The sequence below is a fragment of the Furipterus horrens genome, unplaced genomic scaffold (assembly GCF_987537825.1).
Source record: "Furipterus horrens unplaced genomic scaffold, mFurHor1.1.pri manual_scaffold_5, whole genome shotgun sequence".
Classification (NCBI taxonomy): Eukaryota; Metazoa; Chordata; class Mammalia; order Chiroptera; family Furipteridae; genus Furipterus; species Furipterus horrens.
The window spans coordinates 164,039,184-164,052,174 of NW_028327175.1; the positions used below are offsets into that span (position 1 = coordinate 164,039,184).

The 12,991-nt window shown below is 34.4% G+C and overlaps 1 protein-coding gene across 1 annotated transcript in view; it reads left to right on the plus strand.

The window, feature by feature from the left end:
• Positions 1–12,991, plus strand: part of ADK (adenosine kinase) — a 648,653-nt gene that overhangs the window by 230,360 nt on the left and 405,302 nt on the right. Inside the window, exon 4 of the mRNA XM_090278245.1 lies at positions 5,887–5,965. Coding sequence (XP_090134371.1) covers positions 5,887–5,965 — 79 coding nt within the window. The remainder of the gene's footprint in view (positions 1–5,886; positions 5,966–12,991) is intronic.

Consider the following 12,991-nt stretch of genomic DNA (forward strand, 5'->3'; position numbering starts at 1 on the left):
TGTATATATCCGTCATATTAATTGTGAGGAATTCTAAACTGTTTATTATTTGTGATATCAGAGTGGAGAAAGCATTACTTAGAATTTAAATTCTCCTATACACTATCAGAAAAAGTATTAAAATTTATGTAGAAATAAACAGTGTATTGTTTTTTGCATTTCCCGTAAGGTTACTCTTCAAGAAATTCTGAATTAAACTCCATTGACATTAATTTTTATTTAAAAGTTATCCTTAACAAAAATGCTTTCATTGTAAATTGAAATAAGCACATGATCAAATTGTAGACAATATAAAAAAGGAAAGGCTTATATTAAAAATACTGTTAGTATGTTAATATGTTTTCTTCTGGTCATTTAAAAAATATCTAAAGAAAACTAAACATTTTGAATATATTTTATATTTTGATAGTGCTTTTGAATAGTAAATATAAGGATATTCCATGTTGTATTTTGGTTTTCATAAACTAGAAGTATTCATGATTTACATTTTGGGTTCTTTCACCTTCATCTTAATTTGATGCCTCTTTTTAATGTCATTTTCAGACATTTATTTAATGTGTTTATTCACTCTTTATTATAAATATCTTCATAAGCTATCAGTTCCTTCCTACAATATGTAGAATATAATTATTATATGAGTTTTGTTATATTTCTTTCAAGATAATTACTATAATTTTCTTAATCATTTCTCTAGTTTTGAATATTTATGTTGTTTTTATTTTATTATATATTATGGTAGGATGAACAGCTCTTACATGTAGCATTATTTATGACTTGGATTACTTCCCTAAAATAGAGTCCTAGAAATGGAATTTTATGATAATAGGACATAAACATTTTTATGATTCTTGATATGTATTGTTAAATTATTTTTCCAAAAGAGCTTTGTCACTAACATTGTGTGGTTATGTCAGCTTTTGCACGTCTCTACTAATGCTGAGTATTATAATTTATCCTTTTGACTAATTTAATGTATCTAAATCTCTGTTTATGTATATTTTATTAGTGAGACTGCTTTCAACATTTGTCATTTTTCTTTTCTTGTTCATTTGTTAATTTCTGAGTGTTATAATTTTATTTTTATTTTGTATGAAGATATTAAAATTATAAAATGTTATATTAATTAAATCATTTAAAATTAAATTAATATTAATATATAAAACATTTAAATATTTTATATTTTCAAAATTAGTTGCTTTTATTCTTTGTTTGCTTCTGTCAACTGTAAACTCTCATCCAGAAGTTTGAGAAGCACTGAATTCCATTTTCCTCTAGCACATGAAGTTACTTGTACTCTGGAATTTTTTTTAACATCATAAAGCTCTGTAGTTTATTAATTTGGACTTTACAGATAGATTGGTAGAAGAAAAATGGATCAGCTACTTTCCTTTTAATACTGTCAGTCTTTTGATTGAGGTGTTTCATATGCCCAATCCAGTCAGACAAAAGAAACTCAACCAACAGGAAAAAGTAAGAATAAATCTATAAAGTACAAAATTGCCACATGTCACTTCCTATAGAAAAAAATCACATAGTGGAAATAAATTAAATATATCATAAGCTCTTTCATCCCTAAGCAAGTTTAAAAATTAAAGATTTTTACATAATTCATTATTTCCTTATAAGGTTATAATCGTATTTTTGAGTTTTTTTTAATGTTTAGCCTGAGCTTTGTGTTTTGTTATTTTCCAAGTACATGATAGTTTTGACAAAGTAGACCGTTCATAGACAGAAATAACATTTTGTCGTCGTTGTCGTCGGCAGCCGTCCGTCTCGAGAGATGATGGTGTAGCTTCTTAAGAGTCTATCTGCACCGCCGAGAATGGCTGTGCAGTCCGACTCGGGAGTGACACGGTATCTGTCTCCTCCCGTGTTAAATCGACATCTTGCGATGACGCTGGAGTGTCCTCTCCAGTGAAGCTGAAGCTACAGAGCCTGGGCAGGGTGATATGGAGGGTCTGCTGTTGCCCATGCAGCAGACCCCCCCTCTCTTCGCAGCTGAAGGGTCCAAGGGAAAGACGGAGTCAATACAGCTTGGCTTCAGGTGCGCCGCAGGAGTTGCCGGTGTTGACTACAACGTCAAACCGCCTTAGGGACTCCGGCTCCGGATTTTCTGTCGGGGTTTACTCCCTTAGCCTTTCCCCTGAAGAGGTATGCCGCAAGGCAGCGGAGGTTTTTTGGAGTCAGAGTTTTCCTTCTCTGATGTGCCCTGACTGGAAGATCGAACCAGCGACACTTAGCTCGCAGGCCGACGCTCAATCCACTGAGCCAAACCAGCCAGGGGCAGAGGGAGCATACCTTAACATAATTAAGGCTATATATGAGAAGCCTGAGGCCAACATCATACTCAATGAACAAAAACTAAAAGCATTCCCCCTGAATTCAGGAACTAGACAAGGTTGTCCACTCTCTCCACTCCTATTCAACATAGTGTTGGAAGTCCTAGCCACAGCAATCAGACAAGAAAAGGAAATAAAAAGCATCCAAACTGGGAAAGAGGAAGAAAAACATTCATTATATGCAGATGACATGATAGTACACCTAGAAAATCCTATAAACTCCACTAAAAGACTACTCGATATAATAAGTGAATTTGGTAAAATAGCAGGGTACAAAATAAATATACAGAAATCTAAGGCATTTCTGTACACCAACAATAAAATATCAGAGACAGAAACAGAAAGAAAATACCATTATCAGCTAGAAATTATAAAAGAAAACCAAGATATGACTTATGTACCCAGTTCATGCAAAAGGTAAAAGGGAACAAATCTTGCTTCATTGCAGTCAATTCCCTAAACAGAAATGTTTCTTGGTTCGTCAGTCAGCTACTTAGGATTTCCATTTGCTCCATATGACCTTTCTTTTCTGAATTTCCTTTTCTAACACCATCCAACTAGTCATTGAAACTAGAAACCTCAGAATTGTCGTCCCACTGCCGCATATTTTGTTTGTAATTATGTATCACATGCTATGTCTTTAACATCAGAGATGATTCCAAGCTTGATCACTTCTCTCTAACCCTTTTAGCTCAGCATCTGATCTTCTTTGGTATGAACTAAAGTCAGGCGATCTACCTCTTTTTAAAATTATTTTATTTTTAAAAATTTAAGTATAGTTAGCTTACAATCTTATATTTGTTATATTAGTTTCTTTATTCCACCCTGTCCTCCAAACAGTGCCATCATCATTTTTTTAAACTGCCTTTCACACTAGTAGTAAACAAATCTGTAATAATTCCTAGTTGTCTACTGAATAATGTCTAAATTTATTAGCCTGGCAGAGAGAATAACACTCCTTTTCTCTGTTAGTTTTTACTACTTTGATTTTGACCTATATCTTTAGTCTGTGTTTAACTTGTTTCTTTGAATATGTCATTGTTTTTGTTTTACCTTCAGTCCTCTGAGTATTTTTTCTCCCTTACCTGTCAAATTCAAGTTCAAATGTTAAACTTCCCTTGCCTATTTCATTCAGAATAATTTACTTTTTTGCTCTGTGCTTTTTATTCAGCTTTGTTCTGGATGTAGTTCTTTTTAAATAACTGTATGGAAAATTGCTATGTTCTTCCATTATAAAATGAAATTGACTTAAAAATGATTTTTATTACAAAACAGTTTTTATGCTTATTACACAGATAATAGAAATAAATGTATACAAGGTTCATAATTGCTTCTACCTCGGAGATAACCACTATTAACATCATGGTTGTACTCTTCTTGTTTTTGTTTTTGTTTTTAGTCAACATGTATATTGAGTAATTTTGTTTGCAATTTACATATATATAGTGTAATTTTTTTGATAGCTTAAGATTTCTAAATTGAAATGTATTGAAACTATTAATAGTACATATGTCTGTGGTGTTTAAAAAAATTAACTCTGTAGTAGAAGCAATATAAATACACAGTAAAAATTTAACAGACTGAAAAATTAAATACTTCTCTCAGACACATTCGGTTTTTGGAAATGTACCTACCCTGTTATTCATCGGAATTTATCAGGCCACTACTAATTCTTTCTCAATGCATGTTTGTTAATATTGCAAGTCTTAGTCTCTGCACTAAGGCAAAAAAGGGGGAAATAAAATTGTCATTATTCACAAATGATAATTATTTATGTATGTCAAAAATATATAAAACATTAGAATTAATTTCAGACACTAGGAACTTGGCTAGAATAAAACTGATGTAAATAATTATACTTCTAAATACCAACAACAAATACAAATTAGGTTTAAACAGACATCACCTTCAATAGTATTAAAACAGGAAGTATGAGGTAGTGACACGAATAATAAAAGATATGCAGGATTTATGGCAAGATTATGAAACTTATTTGAGATATTAAAGACCTCAAAAAATATACTGTGACCGTGGATTGGACAATTTAATATTGTTAAGATACCACTTCTCTCTCTCTCTCTCTCTCTCTCTCTATATATATATATATATATATATGTATATATATATATATATATGTATGTGTGTGTGTGTGTAAATAAAATTAATGCAATCCTAGTCCAAAATTATGACAAGTTTTTTTTTTTAGAAAGTGACATTTAGTTTGTCAATGTGGAGGTGCAGAAGGGCCAAGAATAGTTAAAGTACTCATGAAGAAAAAGGTGAAAGCACTTCTCCTTTCATTAAGACTTAAGAAAGTAATAATAATAATAAGGCAAAATGAAATTTGTGTAGTGGTAGACATATAGATAGAAATACAGAGTCGGAGTAAAGAGCCCAGAAATGGTCAAGCTCATATATATCATTATCTTTCTATCGATTTATCTATCGGTGTTGGTTACACAGGTGCTTTATAAATACAGTCATGTAGTGCATAATGACTTTTAAGTCAGCATATATGGCAGTGGTTTCATAAGATTATAACAGAGCTGGATTTCCTGTAAAAAATAGAAGCATATGCGGTTGATGAGGATTTATTTTTCCTCTGAAAGGAGAAATATCTGTGGGGCTTTGCAACTGATTCCCTCTCCGTAACAGCACCTCAATTTTGAGTGCAGGTTACATCCCCATCAGTGAGCTATGGACCTGTTTCAGCACACAGGAGCTGGTCCTCTCAGTGGTATATATTCAGAGGACACTATTGTCTTCACAAATCTAGCTCAATAGTCTTTAGAATATTGCTGTAAATTCTTTGTTGAGGACCTTAGGTTTGTACCAAGGACACAGGTCCTCAGGAGCTACCTTAAGTATTTAGTGCCACTTTAGTAGAAGCTTTCTGTGGTACTGTGAAGCCAGTCTGTCTTTGTAGTTTAGAAGAATCTTCAGGCTGTAATGATATTAAGCATAGATATGTTTTATTTCTTCTAGCAGTTCAATGCCATAGAGAGCCCTTTGTGCCACATAGGGTCAAAGGAACCAAAAACAAAATAATGAAATATCAAAGCTTAGATCATCTTTCTCCATGCCTTTATTCATCAGAGACAGAAATTGTCATCAAGTAACTTGCTTAGAATTACACAACCCAATGTAGTTTTCTGATTCTTTAAATTATAAACCATTAGTCCTCACGCTATCTAAAACTTTTAAAACTTATGAGAATATATATTTATAAGGATTCTAGAGAGCAACACTTAATGTAGGAAAGTATGCATTGCTTGTAATTGTGAATTTTTATTTCTAACTTTAATGATTAATAATGGAAAACCTACATATTTTAAATTCTTATAGTATTATATACACTTATATGATAAATATTTTAAGCATGGATATTTAGCATAGTTTTTTATATAATATTTTAATTCATTTATGCAACATAATTATATAATTCAAAATTTCCACTAATTGTGATTAATGTGCTTCTAATGAGAAAAATTTGCATTGTGAAAACTGACAGATGTAACTTACTTTTTCTATTGTGATTTCCTTATAGGTTTGATGAACTTGTAAAAAAATTCAAAGTCGAATATCATGCTGGTGGTTCTACCCAGAATTCAATTAAAGTGGCCCAGGTTGGTTAATTATTTTAGTTTTAAAGAAATGGATTCAAAATGATTCTATACTTTTGGCCATTGTACATAATTGTTTTGTTGCTATAGAATAGTTTTATTGATTTTGAATTAGGATTTTAGCAGTCATTTCCCATCCAATTAACAAAAATTACTTAATTTTAATTGGTATTTCTTTGGTTATTGGTAATCTCGAACACCTTTTACTGTGTTTATTGTTAATTTACACTTATTCTTTTTTAATTGTCAAATTCTTTGACTACTTTATTATTTTTCATGTTAGTTTGGTTTGTAGAATTCTTCATATGGATAGTATAGCTTTTTATTCTTAAATTGGAAGTATTATTTGTAATTTAACTCTGCTTATAGTGGCTTTTGCTGTGCTGAAGTTTTTAATTTTTAAAATATAATTAAACTTTGTGGCTTCTGCATTTCATATAGTGCTTAGAAAGGACATTTCTATAATAAGATACTACAAGTTTTCTTGTGTTACATATGGATATGTATATTTGTATACATAAATATAGGCATGCTTGTATTTATCTGTGTGTCTATCTGGGTATGTCTTTTATACATGTACATACATACATAAACTTGTATGTATTTATAAATTTATATATCTATATCTGCCCATATCTGTATCTTTCAGTGGATAATTAGATAAACTTATTTGACATATACTCTTCAAGTCACTAGCCTAACCTAGTCTTGAGTGAGAAGGTTAGTGCTATGTTTAAACTTTTAATTATGAAGGACATGAAAAAGCTCTACATACCTCTGGTTCTTACCTCTGTGATTTATAAACTAGCTCACAATCCCACTCACTGCAGTCATAGGTCAATTCTGATGGATTTTAGTCATTCTTATTTTTTATTGATTAATGCTTTTCCTTTGAATTTTATTAAGGACTGGAGAAGTGGGAAATGACAAAAGTTGAACAATTTCTATTTTTTGAACTAAATCTTAGTTGATTAAGACACACTGTAAGTTTCTTATATATTGACAAAGCTCACATTTAATTGTTGTATTAAAATATTTTTGGTTGTAAAAATTATTCTTTAAGGCAGTCATTTGTTTGCAGTGGCCTGAGGAGTCTTTGTTTTTGTCAATTGATTTGTAGTGTTTTTTAGAACATCTTACTGGTTACTTTCTGAGCTCAAGTTAATAGAAAAAGGATAATGTATTAGTTTGCTTATGCTGCCGTAACTAAACACCACAGACTGGGTGGCTTAAAGGAGAAATTTATTTTCTCACAGTTTTAAAAGTTAGAAGTTCAAGATCAAGGTTCCATCAGTTTTGGTTTTTGGAGTGGTCTGTTTGGCTTATAGATGGATGTCTTTTCACAGTGTTTTTACATGACCTTTCTTCTGTGCCCACATGGAAAGTGACATCTATTGTATTTCATTGTATTTCTTCCTCTTATAAGGACACCTCTCCTATTGTATGAGAACGCCACTTCATTTAACTTAATTATTTTCTGAAAGGCCCCTATCTCCAAAGATAATCACTGGTTTAGGGCTTCAATTATGAATTTCCAGGGCAGGTACACAATTCCATCCATAACAGATACCTTTCTTTTTTTTTTTAATGTATTTTATTGATTATATTATTATAATAGTTCCAATTTTCTCCCCTTTACTCCCCTCCACTCAGCATCTCCCTCCCCCAGCAATCCCCCCCAAGTCCATACCCATGGTTCGTACATACAGGCTTTCCCACTTCACCCTTTCATATATTCTTCTTCTTCTCTCTCTTTTTTAAGTAAATATGTGATTAATTAATTATTTTAACAATAAAAAATAACTATCTCTCCCTCTCAGATATTAAGACCCTTTGTAATCTTATAAAGGACGATGGGCGAAGGTCTCAAGCTTCTCTAACTGCTTCAAGCTGGACATGGTCATCGTCCTACCTACCCTTGGGTCCAGAAATCCCTAATAAGAGTGGGGGTGTGGAGGGGAGGGTGGCCTTCCCACATGGGGAAGGATTGTGCAGACTCTAGGTCAGTTGGCTGTCTCCAGACAACGGTGTGCTTGGTTTAACAGGCTGGCATCCTTGTTGTGTTCTGGGGGCAACAGATTTGGCAATAAGGGTTAAAAGACATTATTCAATCCATAACTACTAGATGACAAAAGGCAGGGATTAATTTTTCAATATTCCACATTAGGGGGAAAAAAAAAAGAAAGGAAAAAACAAAGAAAAAAAGGGCTTCTTTGGAAGAAGGTGTGCTAGGCACATCTCACCTGTCCAAAATCCTTTTGCCCATTATACTTAGTTTGGGCTGAGGGAAATAGTTTAGGTTTCCCCCCGCTCTCAGACCTCTGGGTCCTTTCTGCCCAAGCCATTAGGATAGAAAAGAGAAACCAGTTTTAAAGTGAAGCCCACAGACCACCCCATTCTTCACCAACCCAGCCATTTAGTTCAGCCAAACCATTGAGTCTCAGGAGGCAGCGCCGCAGAGAGGATTAAGTGAGGCTTATACGTACAGACAATCACTCAGGTAATGCGGTCATAGGCTTATGCCCTTTGAAAACAGAAAACACATGTTAATTTATGTAACATAACCCACACACAAGTCTCTAAATCTGTAAGACTGTCTTATTGGGAAGACATCCAGTTGTAAGGCACTTGACATTCTACTTGCCTGCAACTTAAATATCTTTGATGATATCACAGACACGGTTTAACTTTAAAGTGAAAACATATTTTAAATGAAAAGAAACTTTTAAGACGGTTAGCTGCACTACTTTATAGTCTACCACTGATCATTGTGATTTTCCTTGAATAATGATTTTTCTCCATAAGATTACCCTCGTCATTAAAGGGACTACATTAAGTCCATTTTTAATTTATCCTGTTCATTTGCATAAACACAACAAGAGCAGCAAATGATCACTTATGATCTTTAGTTCCGCTTTGCTGGAACTTACCCAAGGAACATTTAGGGTGACCCTCAGTCTGCTCTTCAGAGCACAGAAACTGGGCCACATACCTGGCATTCATTCTTGCCTGTACACACCTGTCCTTTCCAAGTCTTTCTGGTTTTCCATTTTGCCTTAAGGTCCCTTCTAGCCATCTTTCAGGAAAACAACCTTCGTTCCTTCCCTGGAAAGATTGCTGTGGACCACACAACCAACCATGGTACCAGGCCTTTTATCTCGCAGGCTTTTATTACCTTTGAAAGTCATTCCCAGTTCCTCAGGGCTTTTTGGTAAAAACCTGAGCCGAAGCATGTCTCCTTTAGGCTTGACATTCCAGTCAAAGACTTGGTCAAAAAAAAAAAAAGGACCCTCTATTAACAGCTGGTCTTATTAGTTTTATGCAAAGAAACTTATGTCATTACTTACTTGTTTAGAATGCCAAACTCTGGAGGGATCAGATAGGGAGAAAAATATACAACCTGAAGGAAAATCTTTGTCCTAATATTCACTGAACTGGCATTTTCATTTTTCTCCCACTAAAAAAAAGTTTTTGTTTGTTTTTCCATTACAGTTGTCTCACTTTTTTCCCCCTCTTGCTTCCCTGCGCCCTGCCGCTCCCTTCTCTCACATTCAGTCCCCACTCAGTTGCCCATGTCCATGGGTCATTTATACATGTTCTTTGACTAGACCCTTTCCCTTCTTACCCTCTTCTCTCCCTCCCACCTCCCTTGTTACTATTAGTCTACTTATTCTTTACATAGCTCTGGTTCAATTTTGCTCATTTGTTTGTGTTGTTCATTAGTTTCCTGTAATAGGTGACAGTATAAGGTATTTTTCTTTCGTTGCCTGGCTTATTTTGCTAAGCATAATTCTCTATAGTTCCATCCATGCTGTTGCAAATGGTAGGAGTTCCTTCTTTCTTTCTGGTGCATAGTACTCCATTGTGTAAATGTACCACAGTTTTTTGATCCACTCATCTACAGATGGGCATTTAGGTTGTTTCTAGCCCTTGGCTATTGTAAATAGTGCTGCTATTAACAATGGAGTGCATAGGTTCTTTTGAATTGGTGTTTCAGGATTTTTCAGATATAATCCTAGCAATGGAATTGCTGGTTCAAAAGGCAGTTCCATTTTTAGTTTTTTGAGGGAATTCCAAACTGTTTTCCATAGTGGCTGCACCAGTCTGCATTCCCACCAGCAATGCACCAGGGTTCCATTTCTCCACATCCTCTCCAGCACAAGTTGTTTGTTGATTTGTTGATGATGGCCATTCTGACTGGCGTGAGGTGGTATCTCATTGTGGTTTTTATTTGCATCTCTCTGATGGCTAGTGATGTTGAGCATTCTTTCATATGTCTATGGGCCCTCTGTATGTCCTCTTTGGAGAAGTGTTTGTTCAGGTCCTTTGCCCATTTTTTAATTGGGTTGTCTGTCTTCTTGGTGTTGAGTCGTATGAGTTCTTTATATGTTTTGGAAATCAATCCCTTGTCTGAAATGTCATTGGCGAATATATTTTCCCATATGGTTGGTTTCCTTTTCATCTTGCTGTTTTCTTTAGCTGAGCAGAAACTTTTTAGTTGATGTAGTCCCATTTGTTTATTCTTTCCTTTATTTCCCTTGCCTTAGGAGATATATCAGTGAAAATATTGCTACGTGGGATATCTGAAATTTTCCTGCCTATTTTTTCCTCTAGGACTTTTATGGTATCACGGCTTACATTTAAGTCTTTGATCCATTTTGAGTTTATTCTGGTGTATGGTGTAAGTTGGTGGTCTAGTTTCATTTTTTTGCATGTCCCTGTCCAGTTCTCCCAGCACCATTTGTTGAAGAGGCTCTTCTCACTCCATTTTATGTTCCTTCCCCCTTTATCAAATATTAGTTGACCATATGCTCCTGGATTTATTTCTGGACTCTATATTCTGTTCCATTGATCTATATTTCTGTTCTTATGCCAGTACCAGATTGTTTTGATCACAGTGGCTTTTTGGTATAGTTTGATGTCTGGTATTGTGATTCCTCCTACTGTGTTCTTCTTCCTCAAAATTGCTTTTGCTATTCGGGCTCTTTTTTGGTTCCATATAAATTTTTGAAGTATTTGTTCTAGGTCTGTGAAATATGTTGCTGGTATTTTAATAGGGATTGCATTGAATCTATAAATTCCTTTGGGTAGTATGAACATTTTAATGATGTTGATTCTTCCCATCCATGAGCATGGTATATGCTTCCATTTATTTGTATCTTCTTTAATTTCTTTCGTCAGTGTTATTTAGTTTTCTGAGTACAGGTCTTTTACCTCCTTGGTTAAGTTTATTCCTAGGTATTTTATTTTTCTTGTTGCTATGGTAAATGGGATTTTTCTTTCAGTTTCTGTCTCTGAGTTTTTATTGTTGGTGTATAAAAATGCCTTCGATTTCTTAATATTGACTTTGTATCCTGCTATTTTCCAAATTCACTTATTAGGTTGAATAGTTTTTTTGTGGAGTCTATAGGGTTTTCTATGTACACTATCATGTCATCTGCAAATAATGACAGTTTTACTTCCTCTTTTCCAATTTGGATGCCTTTTATTTCTCTTTCTTGTCTGATTGCTGTGGCTAGAACTTCCAAGACTATGTTGAATCAGATACCTTTCTTAATGCCTCAGTATATCAAAGCACATTCTACTACCTCTTCAGTTGTTTCTCTTTGTAGATCTGGGAGACTATTAGCTGTCCGCAAATAAATTCCGTTCTTTCTTGAGCATATTCATCAATTTCTACCTTTTCATAGTTTATTAATTATATAATTAATATCAAGACCTCTGATACTTTTCTACCTGATATTGGTCTCATTAATAAAACAATCACTGCCTGACTATTATTTTCTGATTTTTGTAATAATTTATATACATCGTATTATAACAATGTACTCTAATAATTTATTTGTTCCTATCTTTAACAAGGAAGTAAGTGGAATTTAAAGTTTTAAGTGGCTCATCAAATATTTTTATTTTATAAGTGATATACTTGTAGTTGAAATCTTTTTTTAAGAATATATTTTATTTCCCTGGCTGGTGTGGCTTAATGGATTGAATGCTGACTTGGAAAATAAAAGGATGCAAGTCAGGTCACATGCCTGGGGTTCAGGCCAGGTCCCCAGTTGGGGTGTGCAAAAGGCAATGAATTGATGTTTCTCTTACACGACAATGTTTCTCTTTTTCCCTTCCCCTCTCTCAAAAAATAAATAAAATCAATATATATATATATATTTTATTTATTATGCTATTACAGTTGTCTCAGTTTTTACCCCTTTGCCCCCCTGTGCCAGGTACCTACATTTCCTCCAGCAAACACCCCCCCCCTTAAGTTCATGTCCATATGTCATGGATATAAGTTCTTTCGCTTATCCATATCCTATACTATTCTTAACTAACCCCTATCTATTTTGTACCTACTAGTTATGGTTCTTCATCCCTGCACCTTGTGCCCCCATTCTTCCCCTTCCTCCTTTTGGCTGATAACCCTCCTAATGATTTCCATACCTATGATTCTGTTCCTGTTCTGCTTGTTTGCTTAGTTTGTATTTTTAGATTCAGTTGTCGATAGTTATGAATTTGTTGCCACTTCTGTGTGCATAGTTTTTTTAAATATGCTTATTGATTATGCTGTTACAGTTGTCCCAATTTCTTTTCCCTTCGTTCCTCTCCACCCAGTGACCCTTCTCCCTCCAGTTGTCATCCCCTAGTCCATGCCCATTGGTTGTGTATATAGTTCTTCTCAACATCTCCTATTTACTCCACTCCCTCCTACTATGTGTCTTGTTCCTGTACCATCTCCCTCCCTTTACCCCTTACCCCCTCCCAGCTGACCTCCCCCCAATATGTTCCCCATACCTATAATTCTTTTCCCACTCTCGTTGCCTACTTAGTTTGCCTTTGTTTCGATTCCCTGGCTTCTGTTGTTGGTTGTTGTGATACAGTTCTCATTTTTTAAAATATATATTGTTTATTATTAGAGTTGTCCCATTTTCCCCCTTGCTCCCCCCGACCCAGCCCACCCCTTCTCCCACAGGCATATCCCCCCCATTGTCCATGTCCATGAGTCATTTATACATGTTGTTTGACTAAACC